General features: G+C 36.0%; 1 protein-coding gene across 4 annotated transcripts in view; it reads left to right on the top strand.

Annotated features, from left to right (window-relative positions):
- Positions 1–695: 695 nt before the first annotated feature.
- Positions 696–26,350, top strand: part of XRN1 (5'-3' exoribonuclease 1) — a 66,697-nt gene continuing 41,042 nt past the window's right edge. For 3 of the 4 annotated variants that reach the window (XM_058187700.1, XM_058187699.1, XM_058187697.1), the window contains exons 1-19: positions 696–877; positions 5,902–6,134; positions 8,053–8,150; positions 8,821–8,930; positions 9,013–9,123; positions 9,448–9,530; positions 9,687–9,774; positions 9,870–10,038; positions 11,293–11,360; positions 12,792–12,920; positions 15,110–15,179; positions 16,937–17,042; positions 17,197–17,286; positions 17,585–17,741; positions 21,109–21,228; positions 22,256–22,425; positions 22,783–22,903; positions 23,732–23,830; positions 25,383–25,486. In XM_058187700.1, coding sequence (XP_058043683.1) covers positions 803–877; positions 5,902–6,134; positions 8,053–8,150; positions 8,821–8,930; positions 9,013–9,123; positions 9,448–9,530; positions 9,687–9,774; positions 9,870–10,038; positions 11,293–11,360; positions 12,792–12,920; positions 15,110–15,179; positions 16,937–17,042; positions 17,197–17,286; positions 17,585–17,741; positions 21,109–21,228; positions 22,256–22,425; positions 22,783–22,903; positions 23,732–23,830; positions 25,383–25,486 — 2,201 coding nt within the window. In that variant the 5' untranslated portion in view covers positions 696–802. The remainder of the gene's footprint in view (positions 878–5,901; positions 6,135–8,052; positions 8,151–8,820; positions 8,931–9,012; positions 9,124–9,447; positions 9,531–9,686; positions 9,775–9,869; positions 10,039–11,292; positions 11,361–12,791; positions 12,921–15,109; positions 15,180–16,936; positions 17,043–17,196; positions 17,287–17,584; positions 17,742–21,108; positions 21,229–22,255; positions 22,426–22,782; positions 22,904–23,731; positions 23,831–25,382; positions 25,487–26,350) is intronic. The other variant, XM_058187698.1, reaches the window with a different exon arrangement.

The following is a 26,350-nucleotide window of genomic DNA, read 5'->3' as shown; positions in this document are numbered from 1 at the left end:
TTTATTTATTTTGTCACAACATCATATAAAAAGGATTATATAGTAATAAAGATATATATGAGTAAATATTAGGAGGTATAAGCATCAATATATATATAGGAAGAAGAAGAAAAAAGAAAAATAGGACAGGAACAGTAGGCACGTTTGTGCACTTATGCACGCCCCTTATGGTCCTTATGGCAATTGTTCCCATCAGCCATCTCCTTCCACTTATAACTGTATGACTGCAACTTTGTTGCTTGTATCCTTATGATTTGTATTGATATTGTTTCCTGATTGCTTATTTGTACCCTATGACTATCATTAAGTGTATCTTAGAATTCTTGATGAAGGTATCTTTTCTTTTATGTATACTGAGAGCATATGCACCAAGACAAATTCTTTGTGTGTTCAATCACACTTGGCCAATAAAGAATTCTGTTCTGTTCTGTTCTATTCTATTCTATTCTATTCTATTCTATTCTATTCTATTCTATTCTATTCTATTCTATATAGGGACCGAAAAAGTTACTTTCGCCACTTTATCTCCTCCATCACCTGCCACTATTGTAACAAGGAGAAACTTTCTTTGGTCGATACAGGATGGTTGCAAACCTGCAATTCTCACGACGTCCGATAAGAAGCGTGCGCCGCCGCCGCCGCCCGCCTTTAATTTCCGACGTTGAGTCGTCCGCTCTGCTGAGGCCCGCTCTATGGTTTGGGGCCTTGGCGGAAGGAAGCGCTTTCCCTGAGAGGAAAGGTGGCAAAGGTGGTTGTTTGGGTCCGAGAGGTAGCTTAAGAGGAAGGGCAGAAGCCGGCCGCTATGGGGGTGCCGAAGTTTTATCGGTGGGTCTCGGAGCGGTATCCTTGCCTCAGTCAGGTGGTGAAGGAGCATCAGGTGAGCAGCTGCGGTTTGCGCTTCCCTGCTCTGGAGAGGGAAGCGGAGAGGCTGCCGAGCCGTCGCACCCGGGGCGATTCTCTTCTTCTTCGTGAGGGGCCTCTAGTGCGATCGGCAGGTCTGGCAATAAAGCCGCGCCTGCCTCTGGAATTGTTGCGTGGATCCCCACCTGGAAAGCGCCGTGGCGGAGATACCATTTTGGATTCCTGACTTGCTGGCAATCCTTCCATTTTTCTTTTCTTCTTCTTCTTCTTCTTCTTCTTCTTATTTTTTTTTTTTGCCCGGGCTAAGAGTTTTAGGCCGCTTTCTCTTTTTTCAGGAGAGGAGAAATTGGTGGAGAACAGGAGTGAGCCCGAGAGAAAGGCTACAACTTACTCACATTCAAACACATTTCAGCTTTTTCCTTTCTGTCCGGGTGTCTTTGACCCCTAATAGTAGGTTGGTTTCTCATTGAGGAACGAACGCGGCTCTGGAAAGAGTTTTGTCAAACTCCCAGCGACCTCGTAGTTTTCATTTCGTGTGGGAAGCCGCGCAGAAGAGAGTGACGGGCTCTTATTTGTAGGTGTCTGGAGCCTGCCAATATATTTTCAGTTCTGCTTCATGGTCTCCACCTCATTAGAAATATTTTCTTTTCCTTTTTAGCCCGACAGCGTCTTTAAGGAGATTACATCTCCTCGGTATTGTTTTAAAATTTAAATCTGATTTATAAAGCACATCGCATCCTAGTGTACTTTTAACTTTTTAACAGACTTGGGGAAGACAAGGAGTAGATTGCTGAAAAGGTGCGCCATGTTGGGGAAATGTAGCATTCCTTATGTCTTACATTAAAAATTCAATACAGTTTCTTTTGTACTGGCCAACAATTGAAAGGCATTCAAAGAATTCAAAACAAAGAATGAAGAGCAATAATACAAATGGTTATGCTGAGAAAGTGGGAAAAATGTGCGACATGTTGGGAAAATGTAGCATTCCTCGTGTTTGTTACATTAAAAATTCAATACAGTTTCTTTTGTACTGGCCAACAATTGAAAGGCATTCAAAGAATTCAAAACAAAGAATGAAGAACAATAATACAGATGGTTATGCTGAGAAAGTGGGAAACAAACAAATAATACTGTAGTCCTAACTATCAGTATTAACACAAGAAATCATATGAAATTTCTATTGAATCACATTTTAAGAATTGTTTGCATAGGGTATAATTAATTGTGCTAAGGCATAATACTATTAATTGATTTTGGCCTATGAGTGCTGTATGAATTTAGCTAAGTGCAGTGTCATACAGTTGCAATATTATCAGTTATTATTTGCTTCCTAGCTTGACATTCTTTTCCTGAGAGCTTCTCAGTTAAACAGTCCTGCTTTAAACCAATGTAAAATAAAATACTAGATTAAAGACAGTGCACTTTGTTTCAGAGAAATATTGTTTCTAAAGTAAGCCATTGTAGTTTGTAATACGATTTTATACAACCCTAGTGTTAGTAGATATGGTTTAATTCAAGATAAATTAGTTTACATATATAGCTTCTTCATTTTTGTCAGTTATTTTATTATGCCAATACAGAATAAAAATAATGGATAAAATTTAGGTAGAATTTTTATCCAGAATTGAATTTCTGGATAAAAATTATTTTTAAAAGTACAGTTCTAAATGAAAATATTGTGCAGATTTATTTTGTTTTTTCCTATTGATTCTTGTTCAAATACAAGTAGTCTTCAATTTACAATGGTCATTTAGTGACTATTCAAAGTTACAATGGCAATTTTTCACAGTTACAACCATTATAGCATTCCCATGGTCACATGATTTACATTTGGATGCTTGACAATTGACTCACATTTATGTTGGCTGCAGTGTCCTGGGGTCATGCGATCACCTTTTGTGACCTTCTGACAAGCAAAGTCAATGGGGAAACCAAACCAAAGTCACTTAACAACCATGTTACTAATTTAACTGCAGTGATTCACTTAACAAATTTGGCAAGAAAAGTCATAAAATGGGACAAAACTCAACAAATAGGAATAGCAATAGCACTTAGACTTATATACTGCTTCACAATGCTTTACAGCCCTCTCTAAGCGGCTTACAGAGTCAGCATATTGCCCCCAATAATTCAGGTCCTCATTTTATTGACCTTGGAAGGATGGAAGGCTGAATTAACTTGAGCCACTTAGAATTGAACTGGGGTGAGCAATGAGTTAGCCTGCAGTACTGCATTCTAACCACTGCACCACTACTGCTCTTTCTCACTTATTTATCTCACAAATTTCTCACTTAGCAACATAAATGTTGGGCTCCATTGTGGTCATAAGTTGTGAACTACCTGTATAGAACAATTTTGGCCTGAAAATGAACGCCTACTGCCTTTTTCTTTAATCACTTCAAAATGTAAATCCTCAAATAATTTTTAAATAAACACAGATCACTGTTTACAGATCACTATTACATATTTTAAGTGCCTTTTGTGTTACATTTTGTGCCTAAGATTCTCATGATATAATGTAAGAATTTTTTAATATCTTATCTTATATTTTGTTATTTTGCTTTATTTTAATACTTTTTGTATGGGTTAAAGTAAAGCAGAGCATGATGAGTTCATAAGAATCATGTACACTTGCATGTTCATTATTAAATGTTTCTATGTACTTGCTGTATTATATTTTGAATATAATAAAATAAAAAATTATTTGGATCTTGCTGTTTTGGGAAGATGAATCATATATAATTTGGTAGGCCAGAGTACATAATCTTTTAGAAATTAAGGCATGTAAAATATCATGCTATATCATTTGTTGGGAACATGCAGTTTTTGTACTTATAAGCAGGGTTCCTAGAAAATGTTCAGTCAGATGCAAACCAGCTGCATTATAATTTAATGTATATGTAAATCTAGCTATTCACACATATATATATATTTCTGAGGAGAGTCATGCATAGTTTTCACCCATATACAAGCCTATAGAGAGAACTGCTATATTGCCCTTCTTGATGGAATAATAATTCCTAAGCCTATTTCCACAAGAAAAGGGATGAACTTTCAATATTACTCTTTTCACTGCCAGTACGTGAAGTAGCACAGTAATTCAAAGTCATCCTCACCATAAATGAAACAATAGTTGTGAAACTTCTTTTTTTCTCCCAGTGAAAGCTGACCAAATTAGGTCAGCAAAAAATTAACAAGAATATGTCAAAAGCCTGGTGGGCACCTGTGTTTCTAGGGGCACAAGGTTAGATTGAATGATAACTCAATCATTTTATAGCGGAGCATAGATTTCAGCATGGGTTAGTGTTATTAAAATTTAGCACTGCCCCTGAATTGTATTACATATGCAAATATTTGGAACATATTGTGAAGTTCAGCATCTCCAATAAGTTTTGTAATGAGAAAATTAATAGGTGTAACTATCATTGGGTTGTGTTTCATAATCTTAATCTTAATCAGCAAAACACAATTGAAACCTTTCTCAATACTCTTATAGAACAGAACAGAATTTTTTTTTAATTTTTGTTTTTGGCCAAGTGTGATTGGACACACAAGGAATTTGTCTTAGTGCATATGCTTTCAGTGTACATAAAACAAAAGAAACGTTCATCAAGGTACAACACTTAATGATAGACATAGGGTACATTGGCTATTCTGGTAACAGATATGCTTCTGAAGTTTTGAAATATTTAAAACGAACTTCTGTGCCATTTGTTAAGATTTTACATTGTAAGGTTTTACAAGTTACTAATATGCAAAGTGTTTTGAATTGGACTATTTCAAATTAAGTAGTGTTGCTTGGAGGCTGATAAAGCTGGACGGAGAACAACAGGTGAAACTGAACCCTAGCAAGACCGAGTGGCTCTGAGTTGGGATTCTTTGGTCCAGGAGAATTGCCATCTCTGGTCTTGGATGGGGTTACACTGCCCAGACAGATCCAGTGAGCAATCTGGGAGTTCTCTTGGACTCATGACTCCTGCTTGAGGAGCAGATAGCAATCATGGCCAGGAGAGTCTTTGTGTAACTGCAGGTTTTGCACCAGTTACACCCTTTCCTGGACCAACAGTCATTCATGCCCTAGTCACCTTTCGACTATTGCAACATGCTCTGCATGGGGCTGCCCTTTAAAAGCATCTGGAAACTCCACTTGGTTCAAAATGCATGGTCTATATGGTTTTGTGCAGATCCAGGTGTCACCTCCTGCAGGAGCTGCATTGGCTGCTGATTTGCTTCTGTGTGCAATTCAAGGTGCTGGTTGTCATCTTTAAAGCTCTACATGTCTTGAGACCAAGTTATCTGAAAGACCATTTCTTTCCAGTTACATCCATCTGACTCACTAGAGCAGGGAGTCAGGGAATGTTGCAGGTTCCCTCTCCTAAGGAGATAGATCCGGTGAGATCCAGAAGATCCGTCTCCGTGGTGGATCCTTTCCTTTAGAACATCATCTCCATGGAGATTAGACTGGCTCCTACTTTGACATTCTTTCACAAGGCCCTGAGGGTTTGGTTTTGCCAATGGGCTTGGAAATCCAAAGTGGGAGCCCATTAAGTGGCTTGTTTAATTGCCTGTTGTCACCTGGAGGGGGGAGTTATTGTTTTTACTATTTTTATATTAGTTTTTTTTATTGTTTGTAAGATGCCTAGAGTCACTGAAAGTGAGTAGATGGCCATATAAATTTTCCACATAAATAAATATGCGCTTTTTGAAAAGTTCTGGCACTATTAAAAAATGAAAGTTTAGAATTAAAGTTAATGTAATTGTAGTGATTACATTAACCATGTTAATGTAACAGTAGCAGTATTAACAGCAGTTTCTGAATTTTATTTTTAATCAAAACTTTTATGGAAGACAGGATATATGTCTCTATGAAACTTAGGTGGCCTCTTATAAGCAGAATATATTGAATATTAGCATATGTGTTTTCCAAATAGAAATATAAAATGAAATTAGATAATGCAAAGTACAATTTTCATAGAAGAAATTTAACTGAATTAAAACTTGTATTTATAGAACAACAACTTTATTTAATATGTTTTCTAGATTCCAGAATTTGACAACTTATATTTGGACATGAATGGCATTATTCATCAATGTTCACATCCTAATGATGATGATGTTCATTTCCGAATCTCTGAAGATAAGATTTTTGCTGATATATTTCACTATTTAGAAGTTTTATTTCGCATTATTAAACCAAGAAAAGTTTTTTTTATGGCAGTTGATGGAGTAGCTCCAAGAGCAAAAATGAACCAGCAACGTGGCAGACGTTTTAGGTATGTATGTAAAATGGGTTTTTCATTTATTGTTTTCACTGGTCTCTACTTCCTGCAGACTTTGATGTAATATGCTTGTTTCTTCATACTCTTATGATTATTTATAGGAGTGAATGTAGTGTTGCTCAATTGATGCTATCTTTTTTTCCCCCTGGAAAAACTATGGCACTTTAGAAATGTTTCCTGCTCTTGGTAACAAACTGACTTCTCTGGCCATTGGTCCCAAAGGGAATCCTAAGGGGGAATAAGTGGTTCTGGCTTCAACCCAATAATTCCTTTCTGAAGGGAAGCCATGTAGGGAGAGATAGTACAGTAAGTACAGCAAGTAAGCTCCTTGCTTACTGACCATTGAACTCATTCAGGGTTGTTCAAAGTTACAGTGGTGCTGAAAAAGTAGACTTACAGTTGTACTGTACTGATGCTCAAAGTTGCTACTATTGCAGTGTCCCCATAGTCACGTGATCATAATGCAATTGCTTGGTATCTGGTGTGCATTTACAACAGTTGCACAGTCACATGATCCCCATTTGCAAACTTCACCATCAAATTTTGACAAGTGAACTCAGTGGGGAAGTCAGTAGCAAGTTGCAAGTTGTGGTCATATGACATCATATTTAATGACCTGCAGTGATTCCCTTAATGACTGCAGCTAGAACTGATGTCATACGTCTGCATGGACATGTGACATTTCACTTTACAATTACACTTAAATCCAGTGGTGAAATCCAATTTTTTTTTACTACCGGTTCTTTGGGTGTGGCTTGGTGGGCGTGATGTGGCTTGGTGGGTGTGGCAGGGGAAGGATACTGCAAAATCTCCATTACCATCCCACTCTGAGGCCAGCCAACTACTCAAAGTTTCCGCTACCGGTTCTCCGAACAGCTCAAAATTTCTGACCAGTTCTCCAGAACTGGTCAGAACCTCTGAAACCCACCTCTGATCGCAATAGGTTGGACACAACTTCGCAACTAATAACAACAGCAAAATATACTTGAATTGGGCTTGGAAAACCAATGTCCAGGGTGAGCCTGTTTTGACCTTTGAGTTATGTGAGATGCCCAAGAGATGCCCTTCATTATCCATGCTGCAACATCCCAGATCAGCTGTAATTTCTAAGCTGTATCTACTGGTTGCCTCACACAAAGCATAATGCAGGAATTCAAATCATATCTTTTCCAAGTAAGGTCATGATTGGTTTATCAGAGGAAGCTTGTTGTATATGTTGTATTTAGTATTTCATGGCCTACTTTCCAAAATGCAGGTTAAGAAAATGGAGACCTGTTATAATTTAATTTATGTTGATGACTGACTAAAACCAGTTTCATTTATTAAATACAGTTAATGTATAATTATGCCTTAATTATATGTTAATTTCTCCTATCTTTTCTATTAGAATGATAGTTTCAGATTTCTAGGGCTGCATTCAGCTCTGGTCCCTCAAAATGGTGGTGCCTTTGTAAGCTATGGTATGCCTTTCTTAGTCTAATATAGGAAATAATATAGATTGTCTATTTGGTCTTTGTCAGTAAGTTTCTTCAAGTGTTTTCATCAAAGAGCTGCCAAGCAATCCCCAGGCTTACTCTCAATTCAGGGGGAGGTGTTGGACTTGTTTCACAACTCCTTGGATGGTTTTATTTATATACATTCAGTATTAACAATGTTGCCAACTGTTCTATTCCATGCAGCTTTATATCTATACAGTAATAAAATTTAAATAATAAAAAACTTTTATTAAATTTATTTTGCTAAGGAAACTGTATATTATATGTGAGTAAGTGCTGGCATGGGTATTCTCCTGCAAAGTCTATATGTAATCCGAAGATATTTCTACCATAATCTCTACAGAACTGTTGTGAGATTTTAATACGTATGTAGCCATCAGATTATTGCAGCACTAAACTAAGAAGTGTTGTTATAGGTCAGCAAAGGAAGCAGAAGACAAAATTAAGAAGGCATTAGAAAAAGGAGAAATTCTTCCAACTGAATCCAGATTTGATTCTAATTGCATTACACCAGGTAGGGAATTTTGTTATTTTGCTACATTATTTTGAATTTCTTCATTTTTTATTTCTTATTTTCATGAGAATTTTATCCTTCCCTTAAAATAAAAAAAAATGTGATTTTCAAATATATCAGAGGCCGCAGATATCAAACTAAACAGTATGGTACCTCTGTAATAGAATGTTCCCTCTTCTGCCCCTATTCCCTTGCCATAGCAATAACGACACACCATGAATTGCAAGCTACATTTTACGGTTATTCATTATTTAATGCTTTTTCTTTTCAATTAAGTACTTCCATCTTATACTAAAACCAATTAATAAGCAAATTTTACACATATATGGATTCTGTGTGTCTGAATAATCTTGTTTGATACTGCCCCATTACATTTGTCAAACTAAACTGTTTTTTCTGATTAAGATTTCTAATGGAGGAGATGCAGTTCCAAGGATGTTGTATTTCCTGAAATCAGAAAATAGTTGAAGTAATGTAATAGAGATGTTTATGTTTAACTTCAACATTTATATTTGCATTATAATGGTTTACATGTTTAACATAATTTCAAATATTACTACTGTTAAAAATTGTGAAACATTTTTTAAAGAAATATGTTTCCATGGTATTTGAATAAATATTTTTTAGATTTTAGTGAATGAAAATGTAACTTTTAGATTTCTGTTATTAGGGACTGAATTTATGGCCAGGTTGCACGAACACCTGAAGTATTTTGTAAATATGAAGATTTCCACAGACAAATCTTGGCAAAGCATAACTGTCTACTTATCAGGCCATGAGGTTACTATTTACTTTTATAAGACTTCTTAAATTAATTGTTATTAATTCAACATTTATTAATTTGTTTTTTCTTTTCATTCAGACACCAGGAGAAGGAGAACATAAAATTATGGAATTTATTAGATCAGAAAAAACAAAACCTGACCATGATCCAAACACAAGACACTGTCTCTATGGTTTAGATGCTGACTTGGTATGTTTACATGTAAAATATGATTTATTTGAAAAAAAAAAAGAAATAAGATTCTTGATTATAAATGCCAATAATTGTGGTAAAAAGAGTCTCTACGTTGTAAGGATTTATTTTACCCACAGGATCAGATTTGCCTGATATTTTGTATGCATTATGCAAGCAGTTTGTTTTATAGTGTGCTATCTCTTTGGAAAGGGGCAATGTTATTCTCATGGATGTCAATGAGATCTGTTGCTATCAGGGTAAAATAAGCTGCTAGAATAACTCATTCATTATTGATCAATTTTTAAATTATTGGTTCTATTAAATTATTTCTTTTAATAGATAATGCTTGGGCTGACAAGTCATGACCCACACTTCTCCCTTTTAAGAGAAGAGGTCCGGTTTGGTGGCAAAAAGTCACAAAGGTAATCTGCTGAAAAAATTATTAAATGATGGCAAAAGAAGTTATGCAAAACTACTAAATAACCGAGAACACTGTATTTCTTCAGTATTAAACATTCACATTTTAATCTATGAAATATAATATTTTAATTAGCTTACTGAACTATATTAATTTACAGAGCAAGTGCCCCAGAAGAAACCACTTTTCATCTTTTGCACTTATCATTAATGAGAGAATATATTGACTATGAATTTTCACCAGTTAAAGTAAGTATGAGTGGATTTGCTAAAAGTTGTTAAAAATTTGCTAAATGTTTATACATTTAGTTAATTAATTATTTGTATCAACATTTATTTATCAGGACAAGATTTCATTTCCATATGAAATTGAAAGAATAATAGATGACTGGATTTTAATGGGCTTTCTTGTTGGAAATGATTTTATTCCTCATCTACCTCATTTTCATATTAACCATGATGCATTGCCGCTGCTTTATAGAACATACATGACTACATTGCCTGAACTTGGAGGTAAGCTATCTCATATAGTTACTGCAAGATGATCTTACAGTAGGCCCTGCTACAGAGTAAAAGGTAGAATGGGAAAGAAAATAATTATTTTAATCTTGATATCATGGTCTGTATCATGCTGGAAATTACATTTTTTCTTTTCATTTCGTGGATTGGGTTCTGTAGACAATACTGGTAGCTCTTTACTGACTATCATATTTGGCTCTGAAATCTTGGTTGCAAACAAAGGGGTCATTAAGTGAGATGCCAATGTGACCCCTTCACTCAAAAAATGTAATCCCAGCTGTCATTAAGCAAGTGTCTCAAGGGTTAAAGGAGGCTCTGGTAGGCTTGGCACAGACCACACATGAGCTAGGATGGTGGCCCCAACCTGGTTCTGCATTTATTTATTTAATGTACAGCATAAAGCACATGGATAACGGATCCTGGTCTTCCTGACTTGGGCCTAAAATAAAGGCCAAAGCAGTTTTGGCCAGCTGCCACCTCTCTAGGCATCAGCTCTGGAGCCACCACTGAGGAAAGCCATTCAATTCCTACACCTATTTTCCCTTTGATCTAGGCTCCCTGCATAGTGGCACATGACTGCAGTGCTGGGCATGGCCCTAAAATAAAGAACTGGGTCTGTGGCAGCTTTGGTAAAGAAGATCTGATGTGACCAAGAACTGTTTTGGATAGGCCCTGCAGGCCTTTCAACAAGAGTAGAATAGTGCCTGAAAGTCAGTGGTACCAGGCATGGATTACCTGTAAAAAAGATGACCTTAAGGAACATATGCAAGTACGTTGCCAAAGCAAAAGGAAAAGAATAAAACATTGTTTGAGTACAAAACACTGGAAGCAGCTCAGATAGGCACTTATTCACTTAACTAAAGAGAAAGAAAAATGCAAAATTTAATGATTCTCTTGTTTGTGGAGCTGATTTTTTTTTTCCTGATCTACCCAGGATCAGTAGATCCTGATTTGCATGCACTTTGTGTTCCACTGGCATTGGAGGAGAAGGTGATATTGTGCCCCGTTTACCAGCCTCCCATGCTTTTCCAATCTGATCTAAATTATGGTGGAGGGCTGCAGGGAGAAAAAGGCATCTGTGTTTATTAGTATGCTAATACTAACTGATACTAATTCTTCAATGGGAAGCCCCCACAATTCCTTTATTAAACAGAAGAAATAAGTATAAATCATTTTTTAAAACAGGCTGGAAACGGGCTGGGAACACAGCTCAAGGTTGTAAATATAAATTCTTCTTCTGTTTCTTAGGTTATATAAATGAAAGTGGGCACCTCAACTTGCCCCGCTTTGAGAAATACCTTATAAAATTGTCAGATGTAAGTATGTATTCTTTGTATTGCATAAAATTAAAGAAATAGCATTAGAATTCATTAAGAAAGGAATTCTCAAGCCTAGCTCTTGAAAAAGTTTTTGTTCAGTATTTTTATAAATATCTGCCTAACTGCTATCTATGGTGCTTTATACATTTCCGATGTACGCTAGAATCTGGCTGAACTCATTCTGATATTTCACATCTAGAATCCTCTCTCTTTTAGCTTGAGTGTAATCCAGAAAGAGGAGTTCAAATGACACCTTGTGTTAGGTCAGTGATTTGCAAGGATTCAGGGGATCAGTCTTTATGGAAAATAGTAGTATTTAAGCCAGTGGAGTAAATAATAGCCAGGCCCTCAGCTCGACTTTTGGTTACTCTGCTTTTACCTGGAGGGATGCATTAACTGTACCTCTGGGTACCTTAAACAATATTTTCAAGAACTATTTATTAAATTTCTAATAGCCTATAATGTGGAAATGGCACCACTTGAACACCATAGAGTATTTTTGAGTCATGGCAACAGTTTCAGAGCTGCTGGTATGCAATGCCTATCTTTTGTCCAAGTGAATTTCATAATGGCTGCTGTACTTTTTGTGCTTCTGAAGTGACATAATATGATAAATTTCAGAATAAATAAATAAACATTTGATCACAATTGCCCTTATAGAAACTGGAGTGAACTGAAATGTTAGCCTCTTGACAACAGTATCTAGGAAGTTTGAAGTATCATCCTCACCTTGTATGAGACAGACCTGTTTGCAAGATTTTTCTCCTGAATTAATTACTTACCCAAGAAACTATGTTCAGCTCAAAGGACTATGCTTATATTTTGCTTGATTTTATATTTGTCATCCACATTGCTGGAAGGAAAATTCCATAATTCCCCAGGGGAACAGCAACTGACCATCTGGATAAACAGAATATGCCTGCATTTCTTTTTTTTAAAAAAAGAATTGGTGTGGTAATAATGTCTCTTTTAAGATATAACCTTGTTAGCTTAGAACAGGGGTTCCCAACCGGGAGTGCAAGACAATATTCCAGGGCGTGCGACAACTTGGGTTTAGAAGTTTCAAAATTATAGTCCGTATTCATAATTATATGCATATAATTATTTACTTGTAAGGGGTGTGAGAATATATCAGAAGCATTCTACGGGTGCGGGATATTAGAAAAGGTTAGGAACCCCTATTTTAGAAGCAAATACTCTTTTGAGCTGACAGGTAATTTGAGATTTTCATAAAGGTTACCATAATTCTTTTGATTACCTTTCTATACTTAATAATATAACTATTTTGTTTGCTTCATCTATTGCCTTATGAATTTTTTAACTATATTTTTGCATATAGTATTTGGTCCTTTATGTTTTTAAACTTTGTCTGTAAAACAGGTTATGGAATAACTGATGGCTTGTTTTTCCTTCCCTTTATGTTAATAGTTTGATCGTGAACACTTCAGTGAAATCTTTGTAGATCTAAAATGGTTTGAAAGCAAAGTTGGTAATAAATATTTAAATGAAGCAGCTGGTATTGCAGCTGAAGAGTCAAAAAAACAAAAAAATCTCAAGGTTGGTATTTCAAGATAATCTATAGAATTTTCATTTTTGAATGACAAATTAATGTTTAGTGCTTACTACATGTAAAGATGTTTACTGTATTTATTCCTAAATATATATGTGGCCCTTACAACAGCAAGAGAAATGCCTTGAGCAAATTTGCTGGAAATAAATCTTTAGGAATTAAAGAAGAGATTGTGCCTCAGGATCAAAGGATTGAATTAACGAATGAAGCAAATTTCCATTCAATGTTAAATGGTTCTCTATAATGAGAAATGTGAGATTCTGAACTTAGGAAAAAATAGATGTACAGATAAAGAACAAGTATGTGGCATAGTAGAAATGTGAGGAGCATCTGGGAATCTTGGCAGACCATAAATTAAACATGAGCCAGTAATGTGCTGCAGCTGCCAAAAGAGCCAATGCAATTTTTGGACTGTGTCAGCAGATGTAGTAAGATCACAGGAATACTACCACTCCCGATCAGATCATTACTGGAATACTGTTTCCAGTTCTGATGTCAACCATGCGAAAGGATACCGTGACACTGGAATAGGTGCAAAGAAAAGTGACGTGGATGGTAAAAGGCTGGGAGGATCAATCCTATGCTTAAAGGAACTTGTTAAGTTTGGCCTAAAAAAAGAGAAGACTGAGGAGATATGATATCAGCTTTAATACATGAAGTATGTTGCACGTATGGATTTACTCTCCATAGCATCCGTGGATAAGACTAAAAGAGTTCATAAAAGCTTAGCAGAGAAAAATTGAAATAAGAACAAATTTCCTGATTGCAAGAGCTATTGTGGAGTGAAACAGCCTGTCTTCTGAATTTGTGAATGCTCCATCACTAAAGGTTTTCAACAAAAGACTAGGGAGCTATTTGTTCAGGATGGTATGAGTATTCCTGCACTGGGCAAGGGGTTGGATTAAATGATTTTTGAGATCACTTCCAACTCTTTGGTTCTGTAATTTATTCTCATTAAATAGAAAGTGGTAATTACTATACTCTTTAAAGTTTACATATCAGGCTTGTCCAGTTGTTTTCTGATGACTGTGCAATTGTTTAGATAACAGTGTCAGTTTTGGAAGACAATTTTCTTTTTTACTTCTTAACTGCCACATATTTTAGCTGGGGAAGTTGGGAGGGAGTTGTTGTTGGAGCGGTAGAAAGTTAGTCATAACAACACTCTGTATTCAAGGACTTTTGCCTGCATCTGATGGAAACTGCTTGAAGATTGTATCCAGTTGAGTGTGAAGAGTTGATTGGACAATGTGATGAACTTGTGGGTGTGGGGCAGGGCTGTGAACTGTCAGCTGGGTGTGGAAAACCTGAAAGCTTTCAGATTTGGGTTTCCCAGATGTGCCAACATGACATCTCTAATAAATTGGAGCTTTGAGGAACTTCAAGCCTCAGAGCTTTATTTCGTTGGGGGTGTTCCTTGGAACCCTGACATACAATTTTGGCAAGATGACAGAGTGGTTTCTATCAATAGAGCAAGCAGTTTTCATTCTCACCTATTCTTTAGCATTTGCTCTTGAGAAACACACTTAAGTATATTTTTAGGGGACCTAGTAACTACTAGAAGAAAATTAAAAGCTGAAGTTTACACATGTAATACTGGATTTTGCTTTTTTTTCCCTTAAATGTAATTAGAGAAGTGTTGAATTTCATTGGTACATATTAGTAAGGTTTTTTATTTCTATATTGTTCATTTTAGTTTTTGCTACCTGTTTATGTGAATTTAAACTGTTTTAATAATTTTTATTGAATTTTTGGAGGGTTTTTTAAATAAGTTGCTCAGAAACCTATAAATCTAATAAATTTAATTGATTAATTAATTAAATATTCATTTCCAATTTGGTATGTTTGGACCTTATTGCACTTTCTGAGTGTTGAAATAATGCTAAAAATGAACAGATTTTGAGCTTTGATTTGTTTTTGTTCTCTTCATTATTAAAGTGTCATTCTTAATTTTGGGCTAAATCCAATATTATAGGAGAAGATAATTTTTTCTTCCTCTATTTTTCTTCAAGAAAAATTACCTCCAAATTGGCTCTGGAGGTAACCTCAACCATTAGAGGCAATTTGTGAGCTGTCCAAGGATGTAATGAAAGTGCTGTTATTTAGACTTTTCCTTTGTATAGTATTGTGGTATCACTACTACTTTGTTAATTCAAAAGTATGAATTACAATGTCACAGGCTCAGGAAAACGTTATATGCTTGGATGCTTTAGAGAAAACTGACAATGGACATATAGAAGCTTCAAAAAGTAAGTTCAGAAATACTGTTCAGTTCTGTTCATATTTTGACCTATAGTCTACCCACAACAGGGTACTATTATTTTGAATATATTGGATAATACAAACTTATACTTTTGCTTCTTGTGTATCTGAAAAACTTAATATAAAATATTATTCTCACATAACAAACAGAGCTACGTAGTTTATATTAACTTCTAATATATAAATTAAATAAAACCCCTATATTTGCCTATGTTTTGCTGCCAGTTAGGTACCGTATTTTTCGCACTATAACAGGCACTATCCCACCCCAAAAAAGTGGGTGGAAATGTCTGTGCATCTTATAGAGTGAATGTTATGGGGGGGGTGTTGGTGCCTGTCACCACTGCCACCTGCTGCCGCCTGTCACTGCTGCTGTCATTTGCCACCGCTGGGGAACACTGGAGTTTTCTCTGCCAAGCAGCTGATCGGTAGTTGGATCGCCTACCAAAATACCTCTGATCAGCTGTTCTAGGCAGCCTATCACCACCGTTGTCCACCACCAATTGCTGCTGCTGTTGCTGCCGTTTGCCACCGCCAACAGTGGCAATCGGCGGCAGCAATCCCCGCCACATAAAACAGCTGATCAGTGGTATTCCGGGAGGCCGATCCAACTGCTGATCAGCTGTTCAACAGCGAAGGCTCCAGTGTTCCCTGGCAGCAGTAGCAGCTCAGCTCAGTTGACCAGTGGTGGGTGCAACGGAGCTGAGCCCTGATGAGCCATGTGCTGGGGCTGTGATAACGTGTTGAAGCTGACCAGCCTGTTTGCTGTTTGCTGCAAGATGCTAGCTAGATGGATGCTGGGAGGCAGAGGCAGATTTTTTTTTCTTGTTTTCTTCCTCTAAAGCTAATGTGTATCTCATGGTCTCATGCATCTTATATTGCAAAAAATACTATATTTTATATGTGGATATAAATATAAGTAATTATATTAACAACTTGCTATCAGTGAAAAAAAGTTTCCTTATATTAGGCATCTTCCAGTCATTTCACACAACATTAGGATTTAATATACTTCAAGAATACTAAAATTATATAAACTCTTTTCTGCGCTTTTATTTTATCCGTAATATCATATTAGATGTTTTACTTAATTGACATCAAACCCTTATTAAATACTTTAGCTATTGGAAGACTTTTCAGATACTTTACATAGTGAATGTATCATTCTTTATCAATTAAATGGAAGTGAGATTTGCAGCTCAGTTGATTGAAGAAAATTATTTTTCCAATTCAGAATTAGAAAATTTGCATTTGGTACTAGTACTGTATTGTAATACTGTATGTATTGCTTATGTATATTTCTGAGATAGCTGATTAATTACTGTGGTAAACATGATACTGCTGAAGATGAATTTTATATAGCCTGAATTGACAGAGCTGTTTATGTTGTTAGTTTGAGCTCTGAGCTTGGTCATTTGTTTGCAAACATTTCGTCCCCAACGTGCTCCCCCAGACAAGCACAATCCAAAATGCACTGAAGATCATGTCTCCTCAAATGGGGATGAAATGTTTGCAACCAAATTGCCAAGCTCGGAGCTCAAACCAACAACGTAACTGCCAACCTACTAATATTCAAAGATCTTTCAGAGCTGTTATATCTTAACACATTTAATGTATACCATGTCAATTTTAAAAACTAGTATTTTCTGGAGATTATTTTGACATACAAGTTTCAATGTCTAACTACAGATAGTGTTGTTAATAGTTAAATAATAAGTATTGTTCAATTTTTTGTCTCTTTTAGCAGCAGTAGAAGATGAACTGGAAGATGAGGGTTTGTTTGAAGCAGAATTTAGACAATACAAACGGACATATTATATGACAAAGATGGGTGTAGAAGTTGTTTCAGAGTAAGTGTTAGCACTAAAGTATTGTAAACTTTTGCTATGAAAAACTTGCGAAAATATCCCAGCTGCTTAATGGACACAGTTGTTTAGTTATTTTTAAATGCATAACTTCTTATTTCTGTCCATCATGTATGTGTTTGTGGTTTTTTTTTTTTAGTGACTTTCTGGCTGACCAGGCAAAATGTTACGTCCAGGCAATACAGTGGATATTGCATTATTACTACCATGGGGTTCAATCATGGAGCTGGTAAGCTAATTATTGCAAAATAAATTATATATCATATACTTATATATTTTAGGTTAATTTTTTTACAGTAAAAGACCTTAGAAAGCCACCCCCTTCTAGTTTTCTCAACCTGTATCTTACTCCCAGAATTATGTTACTTGAATTGTCACTCCAATGATGTTATTTCAGATGTCTTTTTCCTACCTTTAGCTCTTTAATTGAATAAGCTCAAGACATTGATTTTCATATCTTTATGAACTTTATGAACTTTAAAGAACTGAACTTTAAAGAACTGAAATAGTACATTACTTCCTTCTAGGTACTACCCTTTCCATTATGCACCTTATCTCTCAGATATTTGCAATATCAGTGAACTGAAGATTCATTTAGATTTAGGAAAACCATTTATGCCATTTGAACAACTTCTTGCAGTGCTTCCTGCAGCTAGCAAGGATTTATTACCGAAATGTTACCAGGTAGGTTGCAATATTTTGATAAAGCATGCATTTGTATTGGTATGTATAAGGAGAATTTTAATTCATTCACACTACACTCATATGAAAAGTAAATTCCTTTTGAAATGTTTGACTTTTTGGAATATTTCAACATGCAGTTATTTTATCTTTATTTTAACAATATTGATAGATAAAAGTTATATAACAAATACATGTAACATTTATATTTTGTATTTCATTGTGTAATTTAAATACCGTATATACTCGAATATAAGCCGATCCGAGTATAAGCCGAGGTCCCCAATTTTACCCCAAAAACTGGGGTAAATTGGGGACTCGAGTATAAGCCGAGGGTGGGAAATGAGGCACCTACGGTTGAAACCCTCCTCCCTCAGCTGAGAAGGCTGGCGGCCCCCGCCCGCCCTCTCACTGCACCGCAGGGCTTCCGTCCGGTAAAATGTGAAAAAGAAAAAAAAAAACTCGAGTATAAGCCGATATATCGAGTATAAGCCGAGGGCTTAAAAAACAAAACTCGAGTATAAGCCGTATATACTCGAGTATAAGCCGAGGGGCTTAAAAAAAAAAAAACTCGAGTATAAGCCGTATAGACCCGAGTATAAGCCGAGGGGACGTTTTTCAGCACAAAAAACGTGCTGAAAAACTCGGCTTATACTCGAGTATATACGGTAAGTATAAATGCAAATTTTGCATCTGGAATAAGCAAGTACACTCTTGGCTTGTTTTGCCCTTTGGTAGAAACAACCTTAAGTAGGTATTTATTATAGAAGTCTACCATTCTCCTGTACGCTGCACGCTCAAATACAACAAAGAATTCATAGTGGATTTTATGATGTTAAACTTGTCTGATGCAACAAAACGGCCCCAAACCATAACATTTCCACCTCAAATGGTAGTACGTTCTTCTGGTGAAATACTGTATTTCAGGGGTGTCAAAATCAATTTCATTGAGGGCCACATCAGGGTTGTGTTTGACCTTGGCGGGGCGGGGGGGACAGCTCGACATCACTTGTATGATCAAATGCCAGTTTTACTAGTAGTTTGTTTTGCTATCATGATGGCTTCCTCCAGCGCTCTGCCAGCAAAAATGGAGCTCATAAGGGAACTGGAGGCCTTTGCAGCCAAAAGTGGAGCCTGTAAGGGCTGCACACAGCCCTCCCAAGCTCCGTTTCTCTGGCAGAGGCACAGGGCAGCCCCGTGGGCCAGATCTAAGCGTCCCACGGGCCGGATCCAGCCTTGAGTTTGACATCCCTGCTGTATAAAATGGGTACTATGGCCAAATAATTCCATTCTGCTTCGTTTGTCCAGAGCACATTGTTCCAGAAATCTCAATTTTTGCCTAAATGTTTATTTATTTATTTATTTATTTATTTATTTAATCAAATTTTTATACCGCCCTTCTCCCGAAGGACTCAGGGTGGTTTACAGCCAGATAAAAAAACAACAATATAAATACAGAATAAAATAATAGTTAAAAAACTTATTCAATTTGGCCCGAATTAAGATATCTTTAAAACGATAAAACCCACTAAAAATTAAAACCAGATAAATCTAAAATCCTATGCCAGTCCCGCGCAGATGAATAAATATGTCTTCAGCTCGCGGTGAAAGGTTCGAAGCTCAGAAAGTTGACGAAGTCCTGGGGGAAGTTAAGTAGAACAATCTGTCCAGACAAAACATCTGGGTCCCAAAAAGAGGGGGGGGAGGGGAAGGAGTCCATCGCTGTCTCCAGGTGGAACTCCCAACAGCTCCCAGCAGCTCCCAGAACTCCAGTCTGACTCCAATACAGCCCAACAACTCCAAACAGCTTCCAGAGAGCACAAGGTGCCCAAAAGATGTTATATGTCCTAAAGCCCCCAATAAACAGGGGGAGGGGCCGCGGCCGACATCACCGCTATTAGGGAGCCAGGCCAAACCAGGCCTAAAAGGCAGGCCGAAACGTCCTCCTCCTCTCCGATGGCGATGAGATCGCAGTTGTCCTTGCGACAGGGGAGATCTTGTGGCAGGAAAGCCAGGCCAAAAAGTAGGCCAAACTGCCCTTCTTACCTCCGGAATCGCCCCCTCCCTCCGATATCGAGGGGATCGCCGTCGTTAATCGCAGTTGTCCGTTGTTAATCGCAGAAGAGTCCTTAAGATAGAAAAGAATGGGGAGCAAGCCAGGGAAAACTGGGGGGGGCCGGCACGCCGACCGAACGCCGACCAAAACGCCACCTCCTCCCCGACGTCTAAAATGGCCGCCGTCATTCACCGATCGCCCTCCCGGCCCGTTCTCAGCAGCCGCGGGTCCTAAAAGGTCCACAGACCCCTCCCGCGGCTGCGAGGAAGATCGTCTACTGGGCCGGGGGGCGAAAACAGCTAGACGAGTGGCCACGACGATACCATCCGCTGGGCGATCTCCAATCCGCCGACCCAAGTTTTACAGCAGCGCCATCTTGCGCATGCGCAGGAACCTTCTCATGTTCATGAGCAGATTTTAGTCTTGCCATGATTTTCTTTTATGTCAGCAAAGGTTTCCTTCTGGCACACCTCCCATGCAGATCTAATTTATGTAGCTTTTTTCTAGTGGTAAACTCATACTGTTTGACATCAGTGGTGATGACAGCTACCTCTAGGTCATGAATCAATTTCTGGAGTTCTTAGCATCTTGTTTCAGCATCTTGCATTCTATTTTTTGTCTGAACTTTCTGGGACAGTCTAGTCTGGGCAAGTGGGCATTTGTTTGAAATCTTTTCATTTGTAGATGAAACAAGTGAACCATTCTAGACAGTGGAATGATTAATGTTCACTTGTTTGGCAGTCTTTTAAAATGCCCTTCCAGATTCATAGATATCCGTAACCTTTTTGAAGATCTCAAAGATCTCTTTTGATATAAGCATAGTAATACCACACACTTCGAAAAAGAACAAATCAAACTAAATGTCTGATGTTTAAATAAGACATGTTCTTTTCAGATACTCTTTAATAAGATTCTATTAATTTGCATTATATTTGACATTGTGATAAATGTAGAGGTATTTTTGCTTTGTCCACATGCAAAATTTGTATTTAAGTTTATTTAAATTACCCAATGAAGTACAAAATATAAATGATGTGTGATATTTATAATATTATATTTGTTTTACTAATATTGATGAAATGAAGATCTAATATCTACATATTGAAACATGTTGAAAAAGTAAAAAGTTTCAATAAGATATACTTACTTTTTCATATTATTGTATATAGATATATTAGTTCAGTACTATTATTACATAATTGATCCATACTTTGATTTGTTTGGAATTTCTGCCATACACGTTTAATTTTTATATTAGTCATCCTGTTTAATATAATGTTTAAATAATATGAATTTTCCTTTCCTATCTCTTAGCATTTAATGACTAGTGAAGACTCTCCCATTATTGAATATTATCCAACAGAATTTAAAACTGATTTAAATGGAAAGCAACAAGAGTGGGAAGCTGTAGTTTTAATCCCATTTATTGATGAGGTAAGACCTTTATTATTTTTATTATTATTACTACAGTATTTATCACATATTTGACCAGTTTAAAAGATAATAAAAACATGTGTCCTCTTGTTCCTATATATCTCCTAAGTATGATTCTTATTTGGTATTTTCCTGTTCAATAGAATAGAATAGAATAGAATAGAATTTTTATTGGCCAAGTGTGATTGGACACACAAGGAATTTGTCTTGGTGCATATGCTCTCAGTGTACATAAAAGAAAAGATACGTTCATCAAGGTACAACATTTACAACACAATTGATGGTCAATATATCAATATAAATCATAAGGATTGCCAGCAACAAGTTATAGTTATACAGTCATAAATGGAAAGAGATTGGTGATGGGAACTATGAGAAGATTAATAGTAATGCGGATTCAGTAAATAGTTTGACAGTGTTGAGGGAATTATTTGTTTAGCAGAGTGATGGCCTTCGGGAAAAAACTGTTCTTGTGTCTAGTTGTTCTGGTGTGCAGTGCTCTATAGTGTCGTTTTGAGGGTAGGAGTTGAAACAGTTTATGTCCAGGATGCGAGGGGTCTGTAAATATTTTCACGGCCCTCTTCTTGATTCGTGCAGTATACAGGTCCTCAATGGAAGGCAGGTTGGTAGCAATTATTTTTTCTGCAGTTCTAATTATCCTCTGAAGTCTGTGTTTTTCTTGTTGGGTTGCAGAACCAATATAACTCAATACCAATATAACTCAACAGATCTTAAAATTGAAAAAGTTATTTCATACAGAAATAGGCAATCTGTACCAGAATGAATGTCAATATAACAAGGGACAATGATTTAAATTTAATAGTCATACATTTCAGCAGTACAAATTAGCATAAATTTAAATTAGTATAGTTAGTAGATACCTGCCATGTGACCTTGAAGTAACTTGTTCCATTGATTTATAAGCAAACATGACTCTGATTCAATCCAGTATTTATAACATGTTTTCATAATATTTTAAAAGTACATGATTTTTACATGACTACAAAATTATGTCTTCTATTTTTAGAAATTATTATTAGAAGCAATGGCACCAAGCAACAAATTATTGAAAGCAGAAGAAAAGCAAAGAAATAGACACAGTGAATGCCTAATGTGCTTATATGATAGAGATAAAGAATTCCGGTATTTATCACCGTGGCCAGAAAAGTTCCTTTCCATAGAAAAGTGTCATACGAGGTAAGTCTATAGAATTTTGTTATAAATGAAAAGCATAAATTAAAAGTGGAGGGATAAATGCACCGCCCTGAACATCTGAAGGAAACACAGAATATTAATCTAAGAAATTATATAAATGAAGTATTGCTCTTTTTTACATTGCTACCTTTTTTTAGCAGCTGAAATTTTGAGCTCAATCATGGTTTTAAGTAGCCGTATTGGAAAGCTCTTGGCTTCAGAATTATTATTTTGCATACTTGTGTTCAAAGTTGTTACCCCACCCTACCCCCAAAACATCAATGTCTTCATGATATGTCTTTAATGCTGATTAATGGTTTATCTGCAGTTTAATTAATTTTCTTTCTTTCTTTTATGTAGGTGTGAAGCTGTGTCTATGGATGCTTGGCATGTGGATATAGCTGATAATAAAATTACTCAATTAGATACTGAGAAGTTATATTTTTGTGGCTTTCCTACTCTAAAACACATTAATCACAAGGTAAAATGCAAGTTTTCATTCAGTAGTTTGTTTTTTAATGTAGAAAACCTAATGGCTGACAGTAATTGTATATGCAAGAATACTATTTTTGCTCTGTTTGATTATATTTATGAATGGGAGGGAGGGTTATGAATAGCAGAAACTCTTTAGTGATTGATTATTACAAAGGACTAATAGTGCTGTTGCAAAAAAGATACGCTTCTGAAGCTTAGTTTTGACTTTGCAAGGCTACTTGTTTGGTGATATGTATCCTTTTCTAATGTCAAACTGAGTGGCTCTCTTTTCTCTCCAGCTGTGCCCATTTCTGTTTCCTCTCACTTCCTCTCCATCCAAATTTGTTTTTTCTTTTCTCACAAGCCTATCTTAATTCTTCTTTTTTTTTGCTATTTCTGCTGAAAAGAAAAAGGAAATGTATGTAGGTGTACTATGTTTCTGGGTGTGAGGGTAGCTTGAATGGATTTGAAATGGATACATATATGGGGTTCAGTTGGCTTGTTTACTTACTGGTAGCTTGAACTAGGTATAACTTCATTTTAATTATTTTAGTCATAGACCTTACTATTGGTGACAAATTGACTGAAGTGTAGTTTTGGTACATATGAATATATACATCAGAACTTATATATGCTTTGTGTTTGTGAGTTCAGCCTATATTTTGTGTGTTTGTGTAATATGCACATGCATACATGTGAATATATGAGCATGTTACATGCAGCAGAGGAATTTTCAAGAGTTGAGATCCCTAGCATTATTATATTTCCCAGGATTTTATTTTTGTCCCTATTATCCTCTTTTTGGGTAAATATCATCTTTCTTCCCTTGTCCTAGTTTTTTCTGAAAAAAAGTGGAGTGCAAGTATTTCAGCAAAGCAGTCATGGAGAAAATATGTTGCTGGAAATTATAGCTGCAGAAGACTCAGAGGAGTTAGTAAGTATTTAGCGTTCTCAAACTTGTTTTGTAGAAAAAATACTCTTTGCAGTTTGGATTTCAGTGTGCATCCTGAGAGTTTTATGTTACTTGTATTACACCACATTAATAGTAAATTAATTTAATTTAATAAGCATTAATGCATCACTTGTACAACTGGTTTGAAAACTATAGTAATTAAAACCTTTCTGAGAGTCTGATATGATAATACTTCAATTGTACTTCAATTAAGGAACACAAATCATCATTACATGTCCACAGTTCTACCATCTGTAAAGTAAGTTCTGAGGTTAATGGACATATTTTTGAATTTAAGTCAAAAATATATGCCATTGGGGATTGATAACTTCATTTTGAAAATAATATGGTGATAATACTGTGGGCAAAATTTGGGAAGAAGTTTCTGACTAAAAGAATCTGGCTAGAAGCTTTATGGAATACAGAATGAAAATAATTAGCAACACTTACCTGAGTATTGATTTCATTGACTGTTGATTTATTTATAATTGAGTTGATCTTAGGAACTAGTCTTAACTTAATTTGTTCTTTTTGGAAGAGAATTCTTGTGCTTCCACTACATGTACTGGTGATAACTTGAAAGGGTAAAGTAATATGCTATTTTAATACTTGTTCTGAATGTTGAGCAATGATTCCATTGTGTAGGAAATGCTAAGTTTTGAATATCATCTTGTCACCAAAACATAGTCCACATTTTTACTTGCAGCACTAGTTTGCTGACTTAAATCTATATTTGATGTGAAAAGAAGGCAGAGGCTATGTTCATCTTGGCAGACCTGGGAATAAGCTTCACAAAAGAAAGAAAGTTGCCATAAAACTAGCCAACACATCTGTAGATCTGAGGTTGTTAGTGCTATTATTTCTACATCTAAAATCTGATGTATTTGCTGTTGATCTGCATAATAGTTTCAAGAGGGCCTAATGTTGTGACAATCTTGCTACGAATGTTTAAAATAAGGCATATCACCAAAGTTTCACTGACAAATCTAAATCATATAAAAATAGAATATGCATCAAGTATGTTTTTAAAGTAATACATGTATTTATGAATTGTTATTCATAAATAATTATAAACAGAATCCAACTAGAACAAAATTTAGTTTTAATTATTAAATTTAACTCCATTGTTAAGCAACATGGTCATTAAGTGAGACATCATATGACAGCACCAGACTTGTGACAGCACTTCCTCTGCACTTGTTAAAGCAAGACATAATATAACCACAACTTGCAACTTTATTGCTGGCTTCTCCTTTAACTCTGCTTGTTGGAAGCCAGCTGTGAAGCATGTAAATGGCAATCACATATGGGCTGCTGCCATGGTCATAAATTCCTGCCAGTTGAAAAACACATGAATTTTGATCACATGATGCTGTGATGTTCATAAGAGTGAGGACTGATTGTAAAATTGCTTTTTCAGTATCATCATAACATTAAACGAGCTAAAAAGGAAGTTGTTATGTGAAGACTACTTGTAGCCATGTAGAGATGGAATTTTTTTTTGCTGCACTAAACAATGATTTTTCTCCTGTAGGATATAAAAAAAGTAGCCAGTTTGATACTTGGGAAATCAATCTTTGTTAACTGGCCACATCTTGAGGAAGCCAGAGCTGTTGCTGTATCTGATGGTGACACTAAGTAAGAGACTAATTTGGAAGAGTTATTAGGTCTATATATGTATCTTTTAAGGCTAAACTTCAGAAGATAGTGTTGAAACAAAAGTTTATAAGAATTTTTTAAAAAAACCATGTTAAAACAAAACATGTAAGAAGCTCCAAGAATGTGTTTTTTACTTTCAACTTGTGTTTCTAGCAAATTAATTTCAGTTTCACCTAATACCTTAAGGACATTGACAAATAATATATTTGTTAAGGTACTGGCCTAGAAACCGGAGACTGAGTTCTAATCCTATCTTACGCATGAAAGCCAGCTGAGTGACTGCCTCTCAGCCCAACTCTTCTCACAGGGAGAAAGTAGGGAAAAAGAGGGGAAGGAGTATTATGAATGTTCACTGTTTTGAGTTACTTATAAAGGTGGAATAAAAATATAATTAATTAATAAATAAAATATGTGATAGGGTTGGTTAAACTGTTAGGCTCTTGTCGCTTTTTGAATTTGGGCTGCTTTCCTGCAGACATTTCATTACTACACACTAGGTATCATCATTGGTGTATGGAAAGTGATGTTTGCTGATTTCTTATGTATAGTTGCTTGTTCTTGTCTTGGTTGGGATGTGGTTTCTTACTTAACAGTTATTTTATTAGGATATTGTTTCTTTCCTGATTGTTTATCAAGGGAGTTTCCTGCTTATAGGGGTGCTGGTTATAAAGGGAATGTACTGTGAGCTGTTTATTTCCATTCTGACTTCTGATTATTGGATTTGTTTTTTTAGAATGCCAAGATTTCAGGAATTTCCCAGCTTTCTTGGTCTGGCTTGACCTAAAATGTCAACAGTTTCCCACATAAAATTGTCTTTGAATTTATCTAAGTGTTGACAGATTT

The sequence above is a fragment of the Ahaetulla prasina genome, chromosome 6 (assembly GCF_028640845.1).
Source record: "Ahaetulla prasina isolate Xishuangbanna chromosome 6, ASM2864084v1, whole genome shotgun sequence".
NCBI classification, from domain to species: Eukaryota; Metazoa; Chordata; class Lepidosauria; order Squamata; family Colubridae; genus Ahaetulla; species Ahaetulla prasina.
The sequence above is the reverse complement of the archived record's forward strand: the minus strand, read 5'-3'. Positions and strand labels throughout refer to the sequence as shown.